This window comes from Magallana gigas, chromosome 2 (genome assembly GCF_963853765.1).
Source record: "Magallana gigas chromosome 2, xbMagGiga1.1, whole genome shotgun sequence".
Classification (NCBI taxonomy): domain Eukaryota; kingdom Metazoa; phylum Mollusca; class Bivalvia; order Ostreida; family Ostreidae; genus Magallana; species Magallana gigas.
This window is the reverse complement of record NC_088854.1, coordinates 12411667-12438655: the sequence shown is the minus strand read 5'-3', so window position 1 is coordinate 12438655 and position 26989 is coordinate 12411667. Positions and strand designations below refer to the sequence as shown.

General features: G+C 35.2%; 2 protein-coding genes across 5 annotated transcripts in view; one reads left to right on the top strand and one right to left on the bottom strand.

The window, feature by feature from the left end:
- Window positions 1–331: 331 nt before the first annotated feature.
- The window catches only part of LOC105336114 (A disintegrin and metalloproteinase with thrombospondin motifs 1), a 44851-nt gene continuing 18193 nt past the window's right edge, over window positions 332–26989 (bottom strand). The window contains exons 11-34 of one of the 4 annotated variants that reach the window (XM_034447959.2): window positions 25975–26128; window positions 25479–25574; window positions 25089–25240; window positions 24936–24999; window positions 24701–24812; window positions 24270–24400; window positions 22868–22988; window positions 22670–22747; window positions 22383–22534; window positions 22139–22283; window positions 21474–21603; window positions 21081–21262; window positions 20248–20358; window positions 19961–20077; window positions 19602–19727; window positions 19026–19202; window positions 18716–18826; window positions 18378–18596; window positions 17550–17660; window positions 17257–17457; window positions 16954–17076; window positions 1731–1913; window positions 1474–1596; window positions 332–895 (exon numbers count right to left, since the gene is read on the bottom strand). In XM_034447959.2, the coding sequence (XP_034303850.2) occupies window positions 456–895; window positions 1474–1596; window positions 1731–1913; window positions 16954–17076; window positions 17257–17457; window positions 17550–17660; window positions 18378–18596; window positions 18716–18826; window positions 19026–19202; window positions 19602–19727; window positions 19961–20077; window positions 20248–20358; window positions 21081–21262; window positions 21474–21603; window positions 22139–22283; window positions 22383–22534; window positions 22670–22747; window positions 22868–22988; window positions 24270–24400; window positions 24701–24812; window positions 24936–24999; window positions 25089–25240; window positions 25479–25574; window positions 25975–26128 (3559 nt within the window). In that variant the 3' untranslated portion in view covers window positions 332–455. Of the gene's footprint in view, window positions 896–1473; window positions 1597–1730; window positions 1914–14585; window positions 15150–15727; window positions 15851–15984; window positions 16168–16953; window positions 17077–17256; window positions 17458–17549; window positions 17661–18377; window positions 18597–18715; window positions 18827–19025; window positions 19203–19601; window positions 19728–19960; window positions 20078–20247; window positions 20359–21080; window positions 21263–21473; window positions 21604–22138; window positions 22284–22382; window positions 22535–22669; window positions 22748–22867; window positions 22989–24269; window positions 24401–24700; window positions 24813–24935; window positions 25000–25088; window positions 25241–25478; window positions 25575–25974; window positions 26129–26989 lie in introns of those variants that run through there. The other 3 variants (XM_066075068.1, XM_034447960.2, XM_034447962.2) reach the window with 3 other exon arrangements.
- Window positions 5832–11338, top strand: LOC136272577 (uncharacterized). The gene is made up of 5 exons (XM_066074317.1): window positions 5832–5872; window positions 6306–6377; window positions 7629–8999; window positions 9555–9750; window positions 10302–11338. The coding sequence occupies exons 3-5, from the start codon at window positions 7827–7829 to the stop codon at window positions 11336–11338; spliced, it is 2406 nt and encodes an 801-aa protein (XP_065930389.1). The 5' UTR covers window positions 5832–5872; window positions 6306–6377; window positions 7629–7826.

Below are 26989 nucleotides of genomic sequence, written 5' to 3'. Positions count from 1 at the left end.
TCTATCTGAAAACTTAAGGCGCTTTTAATATTTACAACTGCGTTAAAACAGTTGGTCTTCTGCGGTAAATCATTTGATACTCAATTCTGTAAAGCATATGGTTACAACTGAAAACAGTTTACAGCCTCGGACAATCTATAATAAACCAGTTTAAAATCACATAATTTTAAACTTAACTATAGCAAAGATTGTTATTATTAAGTGTAAAATTCTGTGATTTTAAACGTAACGGATGTTATCCTTTTCAAACCAGTGACTAGATTTTTTCCATATTTTTTGAAAACCCAACACATAACACTGAATGGAAATAAAAATAAAATAAAAACATGCAGTATTTGCTGACTATTTTACTAACAACAGCTCTGATAAAACTCTCAGATTGAAAACCATTTTTTATAAATAAAATATCTAAATATTTAAACAAGGGTCCAATTCCTTTAGAGATTCTTTCGACATCACATTTTTATGTTATCGTCCACCAGGTTCTCAAGTTTTTGAACTTCATCAAGCACACTGACTTCCTCTCCTGGTGGGACCTGCCCTGTTTCACTTCCGTTTGTCTGAGCGGGGACACGCCCCTCCGAATATTCCTCTACAGGCTGGAGATTGTACCCTCCCCCTTCGTTCGGAACATCCCCTATTGAGTTTACGATTTGAGGAATGCGGTGGACTTTGGACGGGACCAGATTCTGAGATTCTACCACCATTTCGGGTGCTTTCAAATCGTTGTTGTCCGAAATTTTATCCGGAATTAAAATATCTTCGTTTCTGTCATCTGCATGCATCAAATCCATTTCTAAACGGTCTGCTTCGTTATTCCCCATTGGGTCGGCGCTGTTTCTGGTTACTGTATTTATTTTCTCTGGTGTATTCATTCCGGCTCTCCACAAATCACCTGAAAAATTGTTCTGATTGTCTTAAAGAAAGTATCCAGGACATATGTGTATTTTATACAATTTTAACGAAATTTGAAAGCCAGGCCACAATTTTTGGAACAAATACTGTGAACATGGTTATTTTCGCCCAGTGTAAATTTCGCCCTTCTACACTTGCAAACAGTTTTGCCCCGTCTTGAATTCGCCCAGTTGTGTTTAAAGAGAGATAACATTTGACCAGTCATAAAATCGCCCGCTGACCTTGGCGAAAGGGGCGAAATTAAACGCGCCCGAATTTTTTCCTGTACACAGTACAACAATGTCACATTTTTTCAAGTTCATTGACCCTCTGCTGAGTGGGCTACTAGTAATTCTCTCAGGGATTTATATTTTATAACTATAATTTGCAAAAACTTTAAAAACTGCCCAGTAAAAAGGCAATATTTGTCAAGTGCTACCACACAAAGGAATGCATTTTTGTTCAAAAAATCCTAAGTAGGATTTTTATTGAAAACTATTCTCTGGAAAGCCAGATTTTTACAACTGATAATATTGATGCCCAACCTAAAATTCATTTATTATTAGAAAGTCGACGTACGCTTTTTCCTCGAGCCACACAAATTGCAGTAGTGTGGGCAATTCTTTCGTGCCCAGGGAAGATACTGCCCCCTACAAGCGCTCCTTCCGTAACCTGCACAATCAGGCAGTTTATCGGTACATGCTGAAAAGAATGTAGACCATAAGATTTTACAAGCATGTTCTTAGTAGTCTAGCTTAATAAACAAGCAAATATTGCGTTGGAAACACTACAAAAGATGAAATATTTTAATTTTTTAGTCTAAGAATAATTCGTACGTTGGCAGAATTTGCAGTGACGTTGACAGTTGGTTTTGGCCCATGCACCGTACGCTGTGCAAACGTCAGCCCCGTATTCGTCACAGTCGTCGATTTTGTCGCGACACGGATCGCTGCTGACCACCACTGTAGTCGGTGGTGGCGTCGTTGTCGTGGTGGTTGTGGTGGTAGACGTTGTGGTCGCTGAATCATCAATGAAAGAATATTACGTTTATAGTGATTGAAATGTTAAAAAATCGAAATGTTTAGAACAGAAATATTTTGGCAGGGCACCTGCTTGTTTTCACAGTGATATTAAAGCAGTTCACATTGGAAACAACTTTATCAAAACTTTATACTCTCTAATGCATTTGCCCGTTACAATACTGTTGAATTATTTGTTTCTTTAAGCCAAATTTTTATGGAAAATACCGTTAAGAAGCCTTAATTGGAGCAAAATTTAATTATTGTCGTCCTGTACAAAAATTGATTTGCTATATGTTCCTTAACGCCCTGTCACACTAAGCTGCGTCCCCACGGCGTGTTCACGGCGTTGTAAAATTCATGGAATCGCCGTAAGATCGCAAGGAAAATTCAGAAAAAATGTACAGTTTTATTTGAAAATTTTACAAGTGGAAATATCACGGCGTCCTGACGGCGACTGAGGCGTTCTTACGGACCTCCTACGGCGTGTAACTGCGATTCCACGGAGTTCTACTTGGCGATTAACTGCGCTCTCGCCGAGTCTCCGCCGAGCGCTCATGACGTGCTAGGAGTTTTTACCGCGTGTCCACGGCGTGCTCTGCGCGCTGACTGCGCTCACAAGACGTTCTTTACTTCTTGGTGTGTTCATATTAATTTGTACAATTGTATGGGAAACAAACAAGAATTTACAACAAGTAAATAAATGATTAAAAAATTGTTTTGATTTTATGAAAAGGTACATTGTAATTGAAACATAGTTCCTTCTAAACAATTTGTGAAGGACTGAATTAAACTCTTAGTAGTCAGGTCTACAAAAAAGATCCGTTATTTATTAATTTAGTTGTTAGAAAACAGAAAAGATGTGAAAACATCAGAACCAAATGGCATGAATTCCATCTACGTCCATTGATTGGTCTTGGAATATTAGCAAATGCTACTTTTTACATAGTCATCTACACCCAGTTTGATAATTATTACATCGCTTGCTATTGTACAACAGCCATTTTTCGAGTGATCCCAAAGGACTCCGTGAGGTCTCCGTGCAAGCGCAATTGACTTATCACTGCGATTAGCTGCGTTCCTTGAGTGCGCCGGCGGAGCTCTCGTGGCGCTGTTGGAGATCTTATGGCGCTGTCACGGCGACCTCACTCCGCTTCTACGGCGTGTTTATCAGAACACCGAGCCACAGCGCGTACTTTATGCATGTTCAAAGTGCGCGCCGTCGCATGGCGTTCTTAATGTTCAAGGCGATCCCACCGCGACGGACGAGGATGCCGTTGCGTTGTTACGGCGCTTTAGGAGACTCTACTGCGTTTACCTTGGCGTTTTACATTATTTAAGTACCGGTCTCCCTAAGAATCAGGTACCGTGGTTTAAAAATAAATGAGATATGGCCACAAAATGTACATTTAAAGTGTTTTTCATGCTTGAAAATTATTATTTTAACACTAGATAATTTTAAAATCAAGTAAGTTTCTATGGAATTTCTCTAATCACTATTATTTTATAAGCTTACGAATCAGGCTCCGCCATTACGGTGTATACAAAATGTTAAAAATTTACATCGACTTGACACCTATTGCTTGTTAGCTACAATCCCATATATATAATAAACAGTTACTTTGAATACTAATCCTAGGCAATGTAAAAAAAACCTGGTGTGTTTATTTATATTTTATGAAATATAACGGTATAAAATACAGTTCTGAAAATCCGTTTTTGAGGTAAGAGTTATTCCCCTTTGAAAACTCTTTCGTGTTACTGATGTAAACAAATGGCAGACGGCAGGTGTTCGGTCGCCTGTATATCTAGTGTAGTTAAAACAGACTGCAACGTATCTTCAAGATATCGAAATGACTGTGAAGTGAGGAGGTTGAGTGACTGTAGCAGGCCCATTTTCAACCATTTGCGTCAGTTTTCTATTAACAGCGCCGACATTACAAGTGGAGGGCAATTGATTGCATTTCGATGCGGGCTGTTCGACACAGATCTTAGCTCATTCACCGTGTGCCCATTTCATAGAGACTCTCTAGGACTAGCATGGCAGCAGAGAGCCAAGTGTCAATATCCTTTTCACGAAGGGAAAGCTAAACCATACCGTAGTTTTTCTCTCCGAATGAGCAGACTTGTTTTCTCAAGCTTATCTACTTTGGTACCAGTTGGCTCAGGTATGTACATGTATCATGTCATAATAATGAATATACTATTTCATTCTGCTTTTGCACATATTTTTGAGACAATGAAAATATAATAAAAAGATTATATACAAGAGTTTTTCACTAAGTCAGACTTTAGAAATTTATGGGGTTTTTTTTTTAAGGGGGGGGGGGTGTCATTCTTTAACAAGATCTTCACTATTATTGTATATTTTAATATTACTACCAGGTACATATATAAATTGTACAATTAAAATTCAGTGGTATTTCATGTTGCCAATTATTTACTTCCTGAGAATATGATTCAAATTTATAACAAATTTTATTGCTTATACCCCAATGGATCTCCAACTCAAATAATTGATTGATTTATGCTTATTTTTAACACCATTTTGTCATGTTTATAATATATGAAATGTGTTTTAGAAATTTAAAGTATTCAGCATATTTTACGAATATTTATAAATTAAACTAGTGGACTTAAACATGCATAGTTATATACTTAGGTATTGAATCATAATTTTTTGAAAGATATAGTCTCATAACTGCAGCGGTGTGTGCATACAAATTGAGTAACGCGCGCTAGCGCGTTATGAAAATTTGTATGCACACACCGCTGCAGTTATGAGACTATATCTTTCAAAAAATAATGATTTAATGCTTATATTTACATTTTTTAAACTTTTTGCCTTGTCTGCAAATGTGATTTATGTTTTATCTGTAGGGTAAGTTCAAATTAATGGAAGAGCCACTGTAACAGCCACAAGCGTGAACCTTGAGTCTCGCTTGTGACTTTGCATTTTACAGCGTTCAACGTTTGTGACGTCATAATAAAACTAGTCATTCTAACCTTAGAGTACCCTGTGTGTGTTACGGTCTTATAACTGCAGACTGTCTTTTCACACACTTTACATGCAAAAAATATTTGGAATGTAAATATATTATATTAAAACTATGCAATTTTCAATGCATCCCATGTAGCCACCTTAGGAATGTATCTTATCAAATCAGCTGACTGACTGCAACTATAAAATAACAAAATTCCAGGGGAAAGAAGTAGGATTTCCATAAATTTAACATATTATTAATAAATCATTGTATGTATGTTATAATCTGTACTTAATCATTTTGAAAAATTTGTTTATATTTTAGGCATATGTCGTAAGTGTACACAACCTACCTGATAATCATGAGGATCCTCTAAATCAAACAGACATAAAGGTAAAACTACATTACAATTATAAAACCAACAAAAAAGAATTATTTGTTTGATGCACTCCAACAGACCTGCAAATTAAAAATTGCATGCTGAAACCCAAATATTACTACTTTAGTTTTAAGGATTATTTTGTTTGCAAAAAATTCTTGATTGTTATTATGATTATCTATGTACAAGCTAATTTTTAAAAATACCGACCTCATATTAACCCATCTTGAAAAATGTGGGGTTCCTAATAGAGTACTCTAACTAAAATTCTTTCATGCTCACCTTACTTATTGTCTAGAAATGTAAATGCTTGATGCAAATTCAGTAATAAAGTATCAAAATATTTTGATATCTTTTTATAACAATTATATTTAATTATCTGACACGACTGGAGTTAAAGAAAATTTATTTATAAATTCCAAAAATGTTATTGCATTGCCACTTCTAGAAAATTCTACAATTTGTACAATATTCAAAATTAATATACATGTAGGACCTACTGTTATTCATATTTTTTATAACTCTTTGAATTTTTATTCTTTTCTTCTCAGAATGATAATGATAATGAGAAGAATATATCAGCTGATACCACACAGGTAACTTTTTATAAAATTCTATCATAAGAAAATTTCACATTTAGGCCAAAATAACATAATTGTTTGTTTGGAATTGCCTCCCGCTTCATTGAACTGATTCCAGATTATAAAATTTGATTATCAGAAAGAAAGCCTTTTTTTAATATTGAGATTTTTATTTACCAATTTTTGATTACTGAAACTTTAAAAAAAAAAAAAAAAAATGGTCCCTCCATCCTGGGTCCAGAAACCTCCAGGCCGCAATTCCAAGCAAACAATTTTTAAAGGATGGCCTTAAAGTACATGCATTTGAAATCCTAAAATCACAAAATGAAAGCTTTTGAAACATATAATTATGTCAGTGGTAATTTTAAATATTACTTAAGATTTTATCAAGCTAATTCTTTGATGCAAACATTTTTAAGAATTTAATTACAGATAAATTTATTTACAGAGATGTGCTGCGTACAGTCTTCGTCCAATTAACATTGAGAATGGTGGGGATTGCATTGAACATTCAGACCAGGTACAAAATATTAAGGGAACTTAATGTGTTGATCAAGAACTTATTTCATATTTTTCTAATCATCCACAATAATTATATAAATATCATTTGTCTGTCTATCTGTAAACTTATCACAAAATAGATTTGGCCTTTAGTACCCTTGTGCTTATCTATTAAAATTAGCACACAGTATACTTGAGCAATTTTCTTTCAATTTTACACAAAGGCTGCCCCCCCCCCCCCCAATAGAGAGAGAAACAGACAGAATAGAGAACATAGAGTTGGTGTCTTAAACATTCTTATAAAAACTATTGTATTTTTTAAGATTCAAATTTAATCATTTAAACCTGAAAAAAACATATCCCTTATATAATGAGTTAGTTATAGATTTTGATGTCAATTATTGGTCAAGGTCATAGCAGATATTACCGATAGTGTAAATACTTTTTACTATCTTTTTTTAGCTCACCCAAACCAAAGGTTAAAGTGAGCTGTTGCCTGCCATCCGTCTGTAAACTTTTCAAATGTTTTACTCCTAACTACAATAACATCCCTTGCAAAATTTAATTCCAGTTTGGGGAGTTAGTTTTTGGGTGATTAAATGGATGAAACCACATGGAGTGAATTGGTGATTCTGGGTGATTACCATAAACTGGTACAAACTTTTAAGCATCTTTATGAAAAGGGAACTTGAAACTGTTTAAATAAAGGTTTAACCCTTTTCAAAGGGGAGATAATTACTAAACAGTGAAAATAGGGTAACAATTGCACTAGAAATACCAATATTTAACAGAAACATCTTAGTTTTTATAGTGGGGATTCTAAATTATTAAAATGGTGACCCTATAACTATAATATAACTCCCTATACATTTTTTTTTAAAGATTATTTAATATCAATGGAAGAACCACTGTAACAGCCACTACCATGAAGTATGATTTTTGCTTATGAAGTTGAACTTGACTAGAGTAGTGTTCAACATTTTTGACCTCCCCATCCATGTTATTTCATTTTGCAGCTCATCTCACATTTTACAATCAAAATACTGGTAGATGTATAGAATGATTGGTATATATATATTGACAAGTTTGAACCATGTACATGTATCTGTCTAAACAAATCATGCAATTTTTATATAAAAATACATATATACGGTAACAATGGAAATAAAGATGCATCATATTTCATGATAAGTATTTAAACTTTTATGATTCTGTTCATTACTGTTTTGAAATATTTTAATGATTTTAATATGGTTTGCATTGCTTTCAGCTTTCATCACAGGAGAGCCAACATCTGTCTCAAACTTCAAACTGGAGTGAGGAAAATTCTCTAGGATTAGAGACATTGAACAGTATTGTCCATACCATTTCTAATGGAAAACTCAGTCCATTGAAATACCAACTGCAAAAACCTCTTCAGGACATTACGTCACAAAGTAGAAATTACATACAGAAGAAAGCATCACAAATGGTACATAGTATCCTGGAATTGGTTGCTCCTGGACAATCAGAAGATCTACTGAAACTCATGGTGGAGCCTGTAACAAACACCAACCACCAAGAAACTGAAAACCTTTTGGAAATACTGACTAAAATCTACAACGATTCCACATACAAGGCTGTGAAAGATCAGACTCTATCTATTATGGCTGGACTTACAACAAAAGAGGACCTCAAGAACAGAATCCCAGGACTTACAAACTATCATATTGACAAAGTTCGAGCTGTTACACCAGACCAAATATTTCAGAAGGTAAACCAACCTCCAAAGAAAAGACAAAAAATGGATCAAACTAAACTAGAGCACTGTCTCTCATTTTTCTTCAGCTCCTCTTTTCACCAACTGGTGTCTTATGGTACAAGAGATTTGGAGCTTGACTCTGGTGAAATAGTTGTAATTCCAGATGTGGTTCGCACTGCTTGCCATTCTTCTATAATTGAAATGTATGAAAAACATTGCAGAGACACTGACTTCTCACCACTGTCAAGGGCTACACTATTTCGCATCCTACATGCATGCTCGGCTTCCAAACGGCGCAACCTCCATGGCTTAGACAACATTACAGCAGATGGCCTTGCTGCTTTTAGGTCTTTGTGTAACATCTTGAAGAATCTAGAGCTCAAAGGAACCATAGACAAAGATATGAAATCTACCTTGACACAACTTCTCACAGATGGTCAAAATTATCTGAAGAGAACCTTCAAGTTCCATGTCTCTCTAGACTCAGCTTGTTCTGACCATTGTATACAGTGGGCTTGCAGTGATCCTAAAGATGTCAAATTTCAGTCCGTATGCAACCATGAGCACACAGACAGCTGTCAAGAGTGTGAAAAATTATCAGTCGTCCTTGATCAGATGTGCTCTTTGAATCTAGATGATGATGAGGCAGTAGATGTTATAGAGGCAAGAAACAACATCCAAGCATGGAAAGCCCACATCGTAAGAACAATCAACCAAGACCGCAGCAGAGTAGATCTTCTAGACACTTTGAAAACATCTCAAATACTGCTGGTGATGGACTGGGCCATGAAGTTTCTCCCTCTTTTACATCGAGAGAAGCAGTCAGACTGGTTTGGTCAAAAAGGGATCTCGTGGCATGTCACTGTTGGCATCACTAAAGATAATAATGGATCTCTAAAGGTAACAATCAATATTTACATACATTTGCAAATATGTTTCCTTATATAATCCTATAGCGAATAGCGAAAACGTTCAATTCTGTATGAACTTTTTCATGACGTCACAATGATCATAGCACGCGCTTATCGCTTGGATTATTGTAAACTTAAAGTCTTGGTAATTTTGACAGATCTAGGCGATTAATTTGTCTTTTTCAAATGTAAATATAAGTAATAAACAGCAATGCTTTTAAGTTCACGGGATATGAAATTGGTTGGTATATATGTAATCAAATCAACCGAGAAGCCCTTTGGGATTCACAGGATTTGATAACGTGACCAACTTCATAACCCGGTGAACTTTTTAAATTGATGTTTATTTCTTATTAAAATGAAGAAAATATTGTAAAGGAATTATTACAAAAGCAATAATTTAATCAACAAGTGAGTTTTTATCTAATAAAATATCAGATATTATAAAAATCTGGCCAGATGAACAGTAGAAAAATTTTAACTCTAATTAAGGAAGTAAGAGTTTATTGTACACTTATTAAAACAAATGTTCTAATTTTTTCAGCATAGTACTTGGGTGCACATTCTGGAAAGTGGCAAACAGGACTGGTTTGCTGTAGCATCAATCCTGGAACATACTCTTTCAACTGTGGCTCAGCAGTATCCCAATATGAAAGAGGCGTTCCTAAGATCTGACAATGCTGGATGTTATCACAATGGATTTCTCTGGAGTTCAATTCCTAGCATATCTGAGAGAACAGGTGAATAAGAAACTTTTCTTACTATGCTAAATATTATTGAATCATGATTTTTTTAAGTATACAGTCTCATAACTGCAGCAGTGTGACTGCATACAAATTGAGTAACGCGCGTTATGAAAATTTGTATGCAAGCATCGCTGCAGTTATGAGACTGTATACTTAAAAAAATCATGATTAAATGCTTATATTTACATTATTTTAACTTCATGCCTTGTCTGAAAATGTGATTTATACCTTAAAATTCCTATCTTATCCTAAGGGTAAGTTCATATTAATGGAAGAGCCACTGTAACAGCCACAAGAGTGAACTTTGATTTTCGCTTGTGACGTTGCAGTTAACAGCGTTTAACGTATTTGACGTCATAATAAAATTCATCATTTTAACCTTTGAGTTCCCTGTGGGCATTACAGTATTATAACTGCTGTAGCTTTGAACACACTATACAAGCAAAAAATATGTGAAATGTAGATATCAGCATTTACATGAAATCTGTGATGTTTTTATTCTGTAAACTGCTATGAGGTGTGTAATTTTCTTGTAACATTTGCAGGAATCGTTGTTAAAAGATTCAACTTTAGTGAGGCACAAGCAGGGAAATCATATTGTGATGCCAAAATTGCTCATCTTAGGAAGAAAATGAGATTGTATGTAGCAGATGGCAATGACATCAAGTTTCCAGCTGACATGAAGATGGCCATAGATACAAGTGGAGGAGTTGCTGGATGCCAGGTAGCAGTTGTTGATGTTGATTACACCAATCAGCTGTTATTTGGCCACAAATGGAGGGATGTACGTTTCATCACTGATTTTGAAATTGATTCTTCCTTGATGACCACTCACCGTGCGTTTGACATTGGTCAGGGAAATGTTATTGACGCAACATTAATGGTCTCCTTACCACAGAGTTCAACGGATCTACGAATACTCTCCAACTTCATGACACCAGAAAAGCAGGAAGGACAAATACAAACTCCAAGTACTGTAAAAGAACCTGTTCAGTGCCTCCCTTGTTCCGAAGAAGGCTGTTTACAAAGTTTTTGCACCTTTGAAGAATATGAGGAACATATGTATTTTGAGAGGCACACGTTTGAATTTCATCAAAATTCAAACATGTCTACATTTGACAAAGTTAAACTGAGATGGGCAGAAAAATGTAACATGCATGAAAGTGAAGAGCAGATCATCATGCCAACAGCCCTGTCTGACAGTGGTGGAAAAGGTTCTAGCATAAGAGGATGGGCTCTTAAGAAAGAAAAGAAACAAGTTCGGTTCAAACAACACGTGCGCAATTACCTGAACATGGTATTCAAGACTGGAGCGGAGGTTTGGAGGAAGGCTAATCCAGCAGAGGTTGCTTTGAACATGAGAGCACTGACAAACGATAGGGGAGAGCGCATTTTTGCAGCTCAGGACTGTTTAAAGCCAAGTCAAATCATTTCCTATTTCTCCAGGCTCACATCACAATCCAAGGATTCCTCGAAACAAGGGAGCAGAGAAATAGCAGAAGAAGAGGATGATGAATACCTGGAACACGTTATCAGGGAAATTGAAATTCAGGAAATCAAAGACACTGTGAATGCGCTGTGATCAGGAAAGAGAAACCTTTGTTCAGCTATGTACATGTAATTTACGTTAAATATTTCATAACAGATTCATAATTCCAAATGCAAATGACTGTAAACCTTAACTCTATATCTAGAATTTCGAACAAATTAGTTTTATCATGTTTATGACTACAATATAATATTATATACATGTATAAGACAAATCAAGATAAATGTTATTTCAAAATTTTCCTAAGGTTGCATAATCAAGTTCCGTAATTTAGAATTCTTTCTCTGTATTACAATTCAAATAACCAGTATTTATTTTAAATAGTGTGTAACTGATACCAGTATTCCATTCAATTTTTTACCCTTGCAATATATATGATGACTTTAACTTCTTATTGTAAAAAGGTTACCGATATGCAGGGACACATTTTTGCCATTTTCATTGTTATGCAACAAAATCAAATTTTGTTTTTACACTTGATATATTCTTCAAATGTTTTTGAATTTATTTGTGCAATCAAATTTTATTTCTTTTTTTCTAAATTGAAAAATTGCAATTACATTATATGTAGGTATGATGCAAGCAATAACTGAAGTGCATGATGTTGGAGGTTACATATCCTCCCCCGCCCCCTTGATACAATTACAGCATATTATTTGCTGTTTTCTAATTTATTCTTTTGGAGACAATATTATGCAAAAAACCATAGGTATGTCTTTTTTTTGTTAATCACATGTATTTTTATCTCACATATGCACTTAAGAATTTACATGTTCACTTACTGTACAGTTCTGTCATTTTATGTGTTGTCATAAGTCAAGCGCTTAAAGGTTAATTTCCAAGGCTATTGTTCTAAAATTAATTAAATGATTTTTACAAGTTCTTCATAGTCATCATAGATTTGTCAACTTTATAGATATAAACTGATTTTTAACAAAAGATATAATAATAACAATACATGAAGTTATTGCCAATTTTTTCATATGAAGGGATTTCAACAATCCATTGTTTCTGTTTATGGTGGTAGTTTTTTTTAGGAAAAAATGGGCAATTTTCTTTTTAGAAACCTATTTATTTGAGACAAGATACTTTCTTAAATAACAAAAGAAAAATTTTATCTTGTTTTGTAAACATATATTGCCAAAAAGTTATAGTGACAAAGGTTTGCAAAGGTGAATTTTAAAATATTGTGGTTTTGTTGCCATGGATACCACCTCTAATTGGTAAAATCACACATATCTAATTCTGGAATTTTATTATTCATATGATGACTTTTATAACTATTTATAATTGGGAACAAAAGCAGATCAGAAGTTTTTAATATTTTGACATAAAAAAGACCAAATTTGTAGTTTTCGGTTTTGGCTATTTTTTGCAATATGAACCCCTTTTAATTTGCATTTCAAGAAAAATGTGCTTAATATCTATAAGAATTTGAATGATTTTTTAAAACACCATATTATCCTCTTAATAAACCAACAAAAACAAAATATCATTCTTTTTTCATTTTCTTGCTGTCATGGAATTTTAAATGCTATTTTCCTTTAATGTACAGAGCTATTTGGAGTCTTGTTGCGATGGAAAATATGACGTGGATATTTCCATAGCAACAGCTTGAATTTTGCCGAATGGTGTTTAGGTTTAGCTTATATGACTGTAGTCTCTTGTAATAAAGAAAGGTTATATCAATTGGGTAACCCCTATGATTCACTCTCTGTCTGATTCTTAGTGAGACCAGTACTTAAGGACGCAGCGGGATCGCCGTGAGAACACAGCTCCGGTGGGACAGGGGTTTAAGAAGAGAAATCTTTCCTCTGAAAAAAAAAATTATGATTTTTTCGAAACTTATTTATCATAAAAGTTTTATTTATATGCAGACTTATCATACTAGCAGGTTTATGAAGCAAAATAAAAATCTAAAAAATAAAGTTCGTATTGCTTTAACGATAGACTTTGCTTTAAATATAGATTCACATCTGTAAACGATAACTATGGTTAAGAGTTGTTAATCATAGTCTCACACTCTTGAAACTATGTTTATCAGATACACTATGTTTTGCAATCGCAAATTGCTGTTTTCGGTGTTAATTTAGGTTTACACCTCTGAAACACAGATGATCGCGTTAACTATGGTTTACAGATGTGAAATACAGATTATCGTCGTTAACTATAGTTTTTTTTTGTTCGTAAACTATAGTTTACAACCGTTAAACCTAGTTTATCGACTGTGAAACTGTGAATTGGCGTGTCTTAAGGTCAAGATGTATAAATGAAAAGTGCCTACAGGTTTATGAAATTTAAGATATAAATCCTTTCCATGATGCTTCATAACAATAGCTGTTTGATAGGGTGTACCGGGGCTAAAATCTTTGGTATACACAATGAAAAATCATGTTTAAAACTGTCATTTTCAATGAAATATGAAGGAAATGAGGAACAAATTTCGGAGTTTTGTCCATTTTTGACTAGTAAATTATATCTAGAATGCCTACAGTCTCTCCATAAACGGAATGAAACAAGCCATTGACTTCCTCTTTAAAATGAATATAAGTATCGGGACTACTTTTCCCATGATTTAACATAAAATGTCGTGAAAATGATAATCTTCAAATCAATTATAACGTCATAATGGTTCTATCACCAAAAAGACACTCTGGAATCATTTACTAGATCTTGACCATAAACGTATACATGAAAGCTGAATGGCGGTGACCAGTTTAAGGCTCTATTTACCTCATTTAGAGCTTTGTATAAAGATATAAAAATGGTCTTAAAGCTAAAATACTTGGATTTCTTCTGTACTAAATGTTAGTCTATGGCCTAAATATGACAGACATGATGGTTAATTTGTTGTCCCCAGCCTCCTTTAAAAAAGAAAAGAAACTTGTTAACAACTTTTAAACTTATTATAATTCCTTACTTTTGAATTGAATGTATATTATATCTTCTTCTATCTGAAAACTTAAGGCGCTTTTAATATTTACAACTGTGTTAAAACAGTTGGTCTTCTGCGGTAAATCATTTGATACTCAATTCTCTAAAGCATATGGTTACAACTGAAAACAGTTTACAGCCTAGGACAATCTATAATAAACCAGTTTAAAATCACATAATTTTAAACTTAACTATAGCAAAGATTGTTATTATTAAGTGTAAAATTCTGTGATTTTAAACGTAACGGATGTTATCCTTTTCAAACCAGTGACTAGATTTTTTCCATATTTTTTGAAAACCCAACACATAACACTGAATGGAAATAAAAATAAAATAAAAACATGCAGTATTTGCTGACTATTTTACTAACAACAGCTCTGATAAAACTCTCAGATTGAAAACCATTTTTTATAAATAAAATATCTAAATATTTAAACAAGGGTCCAATTCCTTTAGAGATTCTTTCGACATCACATTTTTATGTTATCGTCCACCAGCTTCTCAAGTTTTTGAACTTCATCAAGCACACTGACTTCCTCTCCTGGTGGGACCTGCCCTGTTTCACTTCCGTTTGTCTGAGCGGGGACACGCCCCTCCGAATATTCCTCTACAGGCTGGAGATTGTACCCTCCCCCTTCGTTCGGAACATCCCCTATTGAGTTTACGATTTGAGGAATGCGGTGGACTTTGGACGGGACCAGATTCTGAGATTCTACCACCATTTTGGGTGCTTTCAAATCGTTGTTGTCCGAAATTTTATCCGGAATTAAAATATCTTCGTTTCTGTCATCTGCATGCATCAAATCCATTTCTAAACGGTCTGCTTCGTTATTCCCCATTGGGTCGGCGCTGTTTCTGGTTACTGTATTCATTTTCTCTGGTGTATTCATTCCGGCTCTCCACAAATCACCTGAAAAAATTGTTCTGATTGTCTTAAAGAAAGTATCCAGGACATATGTGTATTTTATACAATTTTAACGAAATTTGAAAGCCAGGCCACAATTTTTGGAACAAATACTGTGTACATGGTTATTTTCGCCCAGTGTAAATTTCGCCCTTCTACACTTGCAAACAGTTTTGCCCCGTCTTGAATTCGCCCAGTTGTGTTTAAAGAGAGATAACATTTGACCAGTCATAAAATCGCCCGCTGACCTTGGCGAAAGGGGCGAAATTAAACGCGCCCGAATTTTTTCCTGTACACAGTACAACAATGTCACATTTTTTCAAGTTCATTGACCCTCTGCTGAGTGGGCTACTAGTAATTCTCTCAGGGATTTATATTTTATAACTATAATTTGCAAAAACTTTAAAAACTGCCCAGTAAAAAAGCAATATTTGTCAAGTGCTACCACACAAAGGAATGCATTTTTGTTCAAAAAATCCTAAGTAGGAGTTTTATTGAAAACTATTCTCTGGAAAGCCAGATTTTTACAACTGATAATATTGATGCCCAACCTAAAATTCATTTATTATTAAAAGTCGACGTACGCTTTTTCCTCGAGCCACACAAATTGCAGTAGTGTGGGCAATTCTTTCGTGCCCAGGGAAGATACTGCCCCCTACAAGCGCTCCTTCCGTAACCTGCACAATCGGGCAGTTTATCGGTACATGCTGAAAAGAATGTAGACCATAAGATTTTACAAGCATGTTCTTAGCAGTCTAGCTTAATAAACAAGCAAATATTGCGTTGGAAACACTACAAAAGATGAAATATTTTAATTTTTAAGTCTAAGAATAATTCGTACGTTGGCAGAATTTGCAGTGACGTTGACAGTTGGTTTTGGCCCATGCACCATACGCTGTGCAAACGTCAGCCCCGTATTCGTCACAGTCGTCGATTTTGTCGCGACACGGATCGCTGCTGACCACCACTGTAGTCGGTGGTGGCGTCGTTGTCGTGGTGGTTGTGGTGGTAGATGTTGTGGTCGCTGAATCATCAATGAAAGAATATTACGTTTATAGTGATTGAAATGTTAAAAAATCTAAATGTTTAGAACAGAAATATTTTGGCAGGGCACCTGCTTGTTTTCACAGTGATATTAAAGCAGTTCACATTGGAAACAACTTTATCAAAACTTTATACTCTCTAATGCATTTGCCCGTTACAATACTGTTGAATTATTTGTTTATTAGTATAACCAATATCTGTTTTAAAAAAGTTGTTCCCAACGTAAACTCCTACATGTATAGTAGTTGCATTTGTAAAAACAAGCAGATGCCCAACCTAATCACTTCTGTTCAAAACATATATATATAAATATTTCAAAAGAGTGAAAACGATTTATTGTAGGGATGGCAATTATTCATGTATAAACGTGAAGGTTACCTAATAGGAAGTATTAAGTTTTACATTGATCACGAAACAATAAACGCATTGTCAATGTCAAAGATCAAATGAGATGCATTTGAAAGCAGTTCATCCCATCCTTATTTTTCCTAACTGGCGATGACTTGCGACTTTAATTGTTAGTAGTTATCATTTATTTTAGTTTATCATACAATATAGAAAGGATGCGAAATGCTTAATTGATGTTAAAAATCTAAATACGCCTTGCATTAATAAATTTTTAACAAGTTTTATACTGCCATAAAAAACAGATCACGATAAAAGTATTATGGTTTCAATGATAATAAAACCACATTACTTAGATCGTGATTTGTTTTGTTTTGTTTTTTAAATATATTTGATGAAAATATATGGCCCTTTTACTTACTCGTGCTATCAGTATCACAGAAGCTACAATAAAGCTTGCAGTTCTTTTTGGCCCATGGTATATAACCCCCCGTACACGCCTGCCCTCCGTAGTCTGCACAGTCTGTGATCGCATCTTTACAAGCTGTAATACCAAATTATTGTGAGAAATATATTCTTTTAAGTGTAATTAACGAAGTCTGTATGTTTGAGTGCCTGAATGCAAATTCTTACTTTATTTTCCGATGATGATACATTCCATTAAAATTGTAAAGAAAATATAGAAAACCATTTATAAGTGAATATCATTTGTAACTGAACCTACGTTGGCAGAATTTGCAATGACGTCGACAGTTGATCTTGGACCAAGACGCGTAAGCAGTGCATACGTCACTTCCGTACTCCTCGCATCGTTCAACGTCCGTACAGGGATCGGTACTGGCGACGTGAGTTGTACTCACAGTAGTTGCTCGAGGTGTAGTAGTGACCATCTTAGTAGTTCTATGTGTAGTTGTGCCGGAATCGCCTACAAAAACAAAAACCCAAACACGATATTATAAAGACCCAAGATCATCTGGAGCTACTGATAGCCTATTTCTTCTTCTAGACTGATCATACCTCCACAGTAGTTACAGAACAATTTGCAATTCTTTCTGGCCCACGACTCGTAAACACCTGAACAGGATTTTTTTCCATAAGCGGCACAGTCAGACAAAGCATCTTTGCATGCTGAAAAAATTATTTGATAATAAACACTGATAATCTTCTCATTAAATGCAGGATAAGGAGTCATTATGATTTTTTAAAAATGAATATTTAAAAGATGATTAATTAAAATTTCTGAGCTGGACATTTTTGGAAGTAAACTTTACCTAAATATATACTGTATAAACTGTCAATAAATATGTAGACCGGAAATACCGCATGTATCTAGACGCATATCGACCAACCAGAATAATGAACATTCTAATATTAGATGCAATGATCTTATTTATGGGGATTTTAAAAAAAGGAATCTAAAGAATTGATAACAGCACGTACCTAAAATAGTCGAATTTTAATAAAGGATGTCCTAAATCCTTCACACTGACAATATAACATGCGAAGGTACTTAATGAAATTCATCCTTTGAAGTATAAATGAGATATTTTACAGTATACGATACCATTTGTTACCAGTTTAATTAATATAAAATTTTCTTGCATGACACAACCTAATTCAAGATAAAAGCGTATTTGTAACCACTTTAACTTTACGTTAAAGCAAAATGCTTAGTTTATTGACCACGTAATTCTTAATTCGAGAACTTGTATAGTGCAATTTTAAATCAACACATGTATTTCATTGCCTTTCAAGGGGGTGAACATACGTTATCAATATTTTTTTCAAGATACTATCCAAGTATGAATAGAGTTAGAATTATGAATTACAATGAAATTTACTCACGTTCACAGAACTTGCAGTGACGCGCGCAGTTCTTCCTTGCCCAAGGCTCATAATTAGTACAAATATCATCCCCATATTCGTTGCATTTCTCTACATCCCGACAGGGGTCGCTGCTAGCGGTGTTAGAGGAAGACGATTGGACATGGTTGCCGTTGCTATTGGTTTCTTGATGTGAAGTCCCTTGATGTGCAGTGCTAGTGCTTGTGGTTGCATTTACAGCTACATGAATACATAACATAAGTATTATAACCATTTCTGTAAATCAAATGACCATTTTCATCGTTAGTATGTTATATCTATAAGTAATTTTGCAAAGAACTTAAGTAAAAAGTACTAACCGTCGCAGTAGTTACAGTACGATTTACAGTTTTCTTTGGCCCATTTCTCATAGTCTCCAGTACAAGCACTCTTCCCGTAATCAGCACAATCGGGTAACACGTCACTGCATGCTGCAAACAGATAAAGACGTGCTATAATGGTAAAGCATATGGCTGTTAAGCGACCATCAATAGTTTTCAATTTTTTAACGCGGTTACTGCATGTCCTTTAAAAGAAAAAAAAACACAACAATAAATAAGGTAATAATTTTCAGCTTCCGTCGACAATAATGTACGTTACTGTCTCACCCAAAAACATATTTTTTCTTACGTTGACAAAATTTGCAATGCCGAGCACAGTTTTGGTGGGACCATGGTCCGTGAGTCGTGCATACGTCATCGCCATATTCATTGCATTTGACCTTGTCTTGGCAGGGGTCATTGGACGACTGTGTGTTAGTATTACCGGTGTTGGATTGTCCATGCGGGCTACTGGTGGTGCTCTGTGCTAAAGACACCAAAGATTGATTAATTATTTTACGTTGGCTCACTGCATCTTGAAGTTGTATCTCACATCATTAGAAAATTACTTGATTATAAAAAATATCGTGAGAATTATATAATTAATTGCGCAAGAAAAAGTATGATACTGTGATTTTTAATTTAATTCAGTTAGTATATATGAACAAAAGCGTAAGATGAATTAGAAAATCATTACCCCGATACCTTAACAGGTGATATGATGATTTTTCAACCAAATTGATTGATACAAACAATTTAAAACATCCCAATCGCCATCTTGTGACGTTGTGTCATAAAAACTGTTAGTCTTGATGCAGTGATCTATCTTAAACATGCATTCTTTTCTGAAGACTTTTTTGAGTAAAAATGTCTTCGTACAACTTACTGCACAATTTGCAATAGTTTGGACAGTTTTCTTTGGACCATTTTGCATACGTTGGGTTTGTACAAATATCGTCTTGATAATCGTCGCAGTTGACTTTGTCTGAGCAACTCCCAACATTCACGTTACCTTTATATAAACAGAATTGTTTCTTTAAGACTTTGAATACAGCTAGTAAACCTAAAGAATTACCAGTATATGCATGTACTTATTACTGATGAGAATTTGAACTTTTAATTTTATATGAACCATGAGTTTTCCTTATACCTTAATGTGCTGAAAATATTTTTTTAAACTAAAAATGAGTTGGAATTGCTAGTTTGTAAAACCAGTCGCCATCACAATCAAACACCATTGGTTACCCGCACTGCTGCAGAAGCCACAGTGTTTTCTGCAGTTGACCTGGGCCCAGTCTTTATACTCTTTGCAAACGTTGTCTCCGTAAGCCGGACAGTCTTCTAAGTCCTCACAGGGCTTGCCTGTCAGGGGTCACAAAGGTCAGAGATCAAACACCAACAGAGAGAGAGAGAGAGAGAGAGAGAGAGAGAGAGAGAGAGAGAGAGAGAGAGGTGGTAAAGCTTTTTCTAACAACTTCAAAAAAGTCTATAAAAGCAGAACATGTAGATATACGGAGCTAAAGGATAACTACCTTCGGGGCATAAATGACAATGTTTTGGACAGTTCAACTGGGTCCACTCAGGATAGTTGGAACACACTTGATTTCCATAGGCACGACAGTCCAATTTATCTAAGCAGGCACCTTTTCCAGAGAATAAGCAATACACACAATCAAAGCAAAAGAATGGGTCCTTGTCAGAACATCAATATACAGTGTATAGAACATGGGCGAATAAAACAAAGCTCGAAAAAAAAATACAATTTTGATTTTATGAAAAAAAACAACTTAAATACGCCTTGACAGAATTATGAAGAGCAATTCCACTCATAAAAAGAATTGGAAACGATTAAATGATACCATCTGAAGAGTTCGCCAAATCTTATCAATACCTGTACGTTTTAATTTATGTTTTTATTATCATTGCACTAAAATCAATATTTTGATTTTATAAAGGCGAAATTTGAATCAAATTTTTGTATGATATACGAGATACATGTATATTGTTAATTTTATTTTTTGCTTTCTCATCAGTTTATTTTGACAGGGTCTAGGTAGTTAACCCGCCTTCATCGCCCATGTTCTTTAATAGGAATCGAATGAAAGCTAAGTGGGAATAGAGGCTATTCAAAACTAGGGGTTTTTTTAATAAAAAAAAATAGGTCTCTCAAGGAAACAGCAAAATCAAAAGTAGGGTTTTACATGTGACATTAAAGGCGCTATCAGCATAAAAATCAGCGATGAAATTTTAAAACATGATTGACTAATATAAGTTGTATACCTTGAGGAAAGCAATTTTCTTGACATTTTGAAAGCAATTAACCACACAAAGCAATAAAAAGCCATTTAAATATTGAAAACCGTACCAGTGACCTCACAAGCCTGCGTATTACAGGCTCCGCTGAGAGCGGGTTTCCTCGCGGCGTTACACCGGCTTTCCGACACCGCGGTGAATTCCCCTCGCTGTATGGTTACACACTGCACTTTCCGTGTGCGAGTTCCGCCACCACATTCCTTGCTGCAAGTTTCCCATGAAAAAGCATGCCACCTTTTGGGGAGAAAATTTGTCTCAAATTAAAAGACATCAGATTGTGATACATATAATGTTCTGAACTTTAACTACAATGATTTCAGTACATTTCATACCGAAGTGAGTTTAACTATTTTTATTTAAAGTTCCTTGCGACTGTATGCAATTCGTCAGAATAAATTGTGCTTCTATGCATTTCTTATTACAAACAATGCAAAAATATGCTCACTCTGGGGGACAGGCTTGGATGTTGCAGTACACAGAGATTTCTGAGGGTTTCAGGAACAGGTCACACTTGTAATCCTCCACTTGCGCGTTGTTGCTGATCCTGATGCATTTGGCGGTTCTTGACTGTTTTCCTTAAACATTCATTTGACCTTCATTTTTTTATGTTCTTGTGAGAATTACAATTTATATTTAAAAGAATGTATATTTAAAATGATTTTTATAGAAAGGAAAGAAAACATCGGACATGGTATTCCTATAAAGGTAAATTGGCAAAAAAAGTTCATGATTCAAAAATATACATGCATTCACTAATCATATGTTTGGTCCTTTGCAACCCAAATCTTAAGTACACAATAAAGTATTTGCTACCCATATCGTAAGTACACAATAAATTTCTTTTCTTACGCCATGACACAGTAGTCTGTGTACAATTTTGACATAGTTATATGCTTAATTGTTATAGGATATGTAAATGAAATCAACTTTTTGCATTACAGATCCGGAAAATACCCAAGATTAAACCAATTTTTTTTCATATAAAAAGACGATCAAAAAACTATCAATTTTTTCATTTTATTCCGAGTATTATTAGATGAAGAAAATTATTCTAGGTTTTGAGTCAGCATAAAATATATGAAAGGAGTTGATTGTTGGTTTTTAGCTTACCTGTTCCACACGTGGCACTGCATTGGCTGGTGACCACAGCCCATTTGAAGTCATGACTGGACGCGCCACCATGTGGTGTGTAATAAGAGTATGTTATATCTGGTGACACTCCCATGAATTGTGTGGCGTCGTATTTTTGATACACCTTAATGTAAGATGATAAATACCGCAAAACATATGGTTACTTATACAATTTTAACATATACAGTTTTAACTATAATTATAGATAATGATTCCGACATACTTCAATCTTCACGCTTGCTGTTGTTGGTCCAATAATATGGATTTTCTCGGGTGTTGCCTGGTATTCTATCAGTACCCTCGATCCACCGTACGTTCCCGACAACGCCTTCTGTTTGTTCTGTCCGAATATACCTCGTCCGTTTATTTTCACACCTAAGTTTTACAAAATTTAAGTTACGGATTTAATTTCTCCACCAAAAAAAAATCCTGCAAATTCTCATTTAGTCGTTGAAAACTGCTATCTTAATAAATTTTGAAATGATTTTCAAGAGTTTCTATTTTGCCTACCCATAAAGCAAAATCCATTCTTGTTTTGGATTGTAATTCCCGTACTGCCAACCGGAAGTGTGAGTACGGTATGGTATCCTATCAACAAAGATCCATCAACATTATTTAATCGCTTAGCATGTCTCCATGAACTATTTATGTGTTCATGGTTATGATAGTGAACTCATTTACAGAAAGTTTTCAACGGTTAATGTTTACCTCCAGGGTTGTTTTCCTTGTATTTTCCAGTGTGGCCTGTGCACGTGTTGCCTGCTCCATTGCATAATCCACAGTTATCAAACTTTGCGTTTGATCCCAAAACGCCATCACAACCAAAACCCTAGAAATAATTACATAAGAAAATCTTTAATCAAACTCAAAATAATTCTTCCACGTGCTTTGCACTGAAGATTACAGGCAATAATCTACAATAAGAGACATTATAAAGTTCATAGGCTTCGGAACTAGAGGGTTAGACATAACCATAACCATCTTCCTTTTTTCCATTTTTTCAAGTATAGCCCTTCCGACGCCACTAAAGTTGACATATAAGGGAAAATTTGAATTATTTATCCGTTAATTTAATTATATCATACGTTTTTAAAAGATTACATCTTAGAAAGTAAGCCTACAATGATATCGAGCCTGATAAACTCAATAACAATAACCCTATCCTCGGTGTTTGAAGGTAAGTCCGATTTGTTACAAAATTTAATGGATATTACGGTCCGTAAAACATATTAAAAGACGCCAAAGATGCACAGATAGTACTATACAAGTACTATAAGGAGAAAAACTCTCTTCTCCGTTTTATTTTCCCAATTCGGTGGGCTAATTTAAAAAGGGCTATTTCATAACTGCAAGTTACCTCTCTTCAACCAATCGTTGTATAAGGTCAAATTCAAAATGGGCGAAATCTGTTAAAAACTGATTGGGCGAAAAGAAAACCTGTGAACAATTTACAATGTAATTTGAAAACGTATTTTCACAAACTCCACAGTCTGGACTGCCGATCAAATGCCAATCATTTCAAGGGTATAATATTAATCTATAAGAAAAATTATTCAACTTGTAGTTAAGGTGGGCTGGGTGGTTTTATCCACTTATAGATTGTATTAATCTCCTTTAGAATGAGAGCTCTGTACACAGATGAAGGAACATACTCAAATCTAAAAGCTAAAAATTTTACGTGTTATTTTTTTTTTAGAACTTAAGGTCAACGTTCATATCGGGTGTCATTTCTAGTGCTTTATATTTTCCATTTACTGGGTCCGTATCTATTTGATAATGCTTAGTTAGTATTGGTGATTTACATATATTTACATTATAAATATGGATTTAGAAAGGGAGAAGATCGATAAAGAAATGAGGAAGATCGACGAGATATAGCCTAAAAATGATGGCTTAGCTGTTTATGCCCCAGGGATGCACCATGCACTGATTTCAACCTTCAACCCAAAAGATCTACTGTCATTTTAAAACGTATTTAACGTAGAGTTCATCCATGCAAAAATACAAAACCTTTCCTAAAATATTGACTCTGGGGCATCCTCTTAAGATGCTGAAGTTTTTTTCTGGATGGGTACTAGTACTACTTTTCATGTTTCTCTTCAGTCATTACCTCGCATGTTCCTTTGACACATCTAGATTCGAACGCTGCCCCGGCGGCACGGCACATCGTCCCGTCCTCTGACGCCTCGGCCCGTGTATAAACAAGGTTGTCATCCAACGCCCGACACGTCAGCTTACAGTCTATCACAATATAACCTTATATTCTTAATGATGTCATGGGGATTTTTTTAATAAAAAAAGCAGTTGTTAACGTGTGTTAAAGTTGTGTAAAATATTGTACAAATTTACACAGAAAGCAATCAAAAGGTGAACTCGTGATAATATAAAAGACTATGATTTCTTTATGTCTGGATTTTGATTACTACATGTATGTCAAGACTACTAGGATTCAATTACGTAAAAATATTTATCAACTCGAATATCATTTTTGATAGTATATTTTGTTTTAATTCTTTACATGAATACTTTAATGTTTCTAACCAGATTCGCTTTCCGTAAATGGAACAAAATGGTATCTTTTTCCATGAACTGGATTTTTGTTTGTGGCAGAACATTGTTCCTCTTTGAAATTATGTTGACTAGTCACACAGGGCTGAAAAATGACGCCAATTTAATGAGTAAAATAGAGAACACTTCAGCTGCAATTTTGTATTTATTCATTGCCGAGGAAAACATGTTTACAATAAAATGCCGGTAAAATTAATGTCGGTTGTACCTGAAGATTGCAAAGCTTCGCTTGATATGATTTTCCCGGACACTCTCGCCCACCAAATCTCGGTCTAGTTGAATCAAAATAACATTATTGGAAAACTATTAGATTCACATTACAACACAAATGTCATTAATATTTTATTCCGTGAAGTCTTACTCCGGGTTGGTGCAGGTTCTTTTCTTTAGTGTCACCCCGCCCCCGCAACTCCTAGAACATCCGGACCATTCTGACTCCCAACTCGACCAGCTGCCGTCTACGGCTCGTGGTCCGCTCCGTCCCATAGACACACACTGGCCATTAATACACCACTAAAGCATAGACCGATACTAATGTGACATACTTTTATACTTAAGTTTTCTGGAAAATCTATAATTATTATCCCTAGTAAATAAGCATTATGGAACCGCCGTCATAAAATTTCCTCAAGTCATTACTTAGTCAGACATTTGACCTAAAATGTACATTTCTTTTAAGAATCTGAGTTGAGGGCTGAACTGAGAGATTTTAAAAAATGGTGACGGCGGAGCCTGACAACCATTAACTTACGTTTCTCCCGCCGCATTCTGTTCCGTCAGCAAACGACGCCGCCACAATAGTACACTGATGTGTATTGGGATTGATGCAGTCCGCACGACAAGGATGCTGCGGATGAGAACAAATTAAGCCATAATCACAGCGACAGGCGCAAACTCACTGCCCACGAATCGATTTGATCTCATCGAATTAACTTTTTATTTCGATTTAAACGAAGTAAATGACGTTGTTTGCTGAACGCCATCTCAAAGTCACGAACATCGCACTCAGTAAGAAAATTATGTTCATTTGTCCATACAAGCTCCCAAACTAATAATTTACTTTAATAATCTGTACTTATTTTTTTATAAGTGGGCTATAATTTGTCACACGTTATCTCATTTAGGAAAATAAACCAAACATTGATTACAGTGACCAAATTAATATCTGCTAAAAAAGTTTATTTTTCAGCTCTTAGATACGAAAAAAATCTAGCTTCCAATATTATGTTTTGGTTTTCACAACTCACTGTTTTTCTGACGCACGACGTGGTCGTTCCACCAAAGAACAATGTACACTGAGCGTCCGCGGAGTAAATGATGCCGGGTTTCTCCCCAGTGTTGTCATACAGCCTCACGGTGGACCCGGAGCGGCTAGGGATGTCAGAGAGGCACTGGACCCCACTGTGGATAAACAGAGTACAGAAGCTATAGAGTAACTACTATCTTACTACCCACTGTGTATAAACAGAGTACAGAAGCTACAGAGTAACTACAATCTCACTACCCACTGTGTATAAACAGAGTACAGAGTAACTACAATCTTACTACTCGCTGTGGATAAACAATCTCACTACCCACTGTGGATAAACAGAGTACAGAGTAACTACAATCTCACTACTCACTGTGGATAAACAGAGTACAGAAGCTACAGAGTAACTACAATCTCACTACTCACTGTGGATAAACAGAGTACAGAGTAACTACAATCTCACTACTCACTGTGGATAAACAATCTCACTACCCACTGCGGATAAACAGAGTACAGAAGCTACAGAGTAACTACAATCTCACTACCCACTGTGGATAAACAGAGTACAGAGTAACTACAATCTCATTACCCACTGTGGATAAACAGAGTACAGAGTAACTACAAACTCACTACCCACTGTGGATAAACAGAGAACAGAAGCTACAGAGTAACTACAAACTCACTACCCACTGTGGATAAACAGAGTACAGAAGCTACTGAGTAACTACAATCTCACTACTCACTGTGGATAAACAGAGTACAGAGTAACTACAATCTCACTACTCACTGTGGATAAACAGAGAACAGAAGCTACAGAGTAACTACAATCTCACTACTCACTGTGGATAAACAGAGTACAGAAGGTACAGAGTAACTACAATCTCACTACTCACTGTGGATAAACAGAGTACAGAGTAACTACAATCTCACTACCCACTGTGGATAAACAGAGTACAGAAGCTACAGAGTAACTACTATCTCACTACTCACTGTGGATAAACAGAGTACAGAAG

Bases quoted from the DNA above. Each gene is read 5' to 3' on its own strand.
- LOC136272577 (XM_066074317.1), top strand. From the start codon at position 7,827: ATGGTACATAGTATCCTGGAATTGGTTGCTCCTGGACAATCAGAAGAT. The intron at 9,000-9,554 runs GTAACAATCAAT...TAATTTTTTCAG, and splicing joins ATAATAATGGATCTCTAAAG to CATAGTACTTGGGTGCACAT. The intron at 9,751-10,301 runs GTGAATAAGAAA...TAACATTTGCAG, and splicing joins TAGCATATCTGAGAGAACAG to GAATCGTTGTTAAAAGATTC.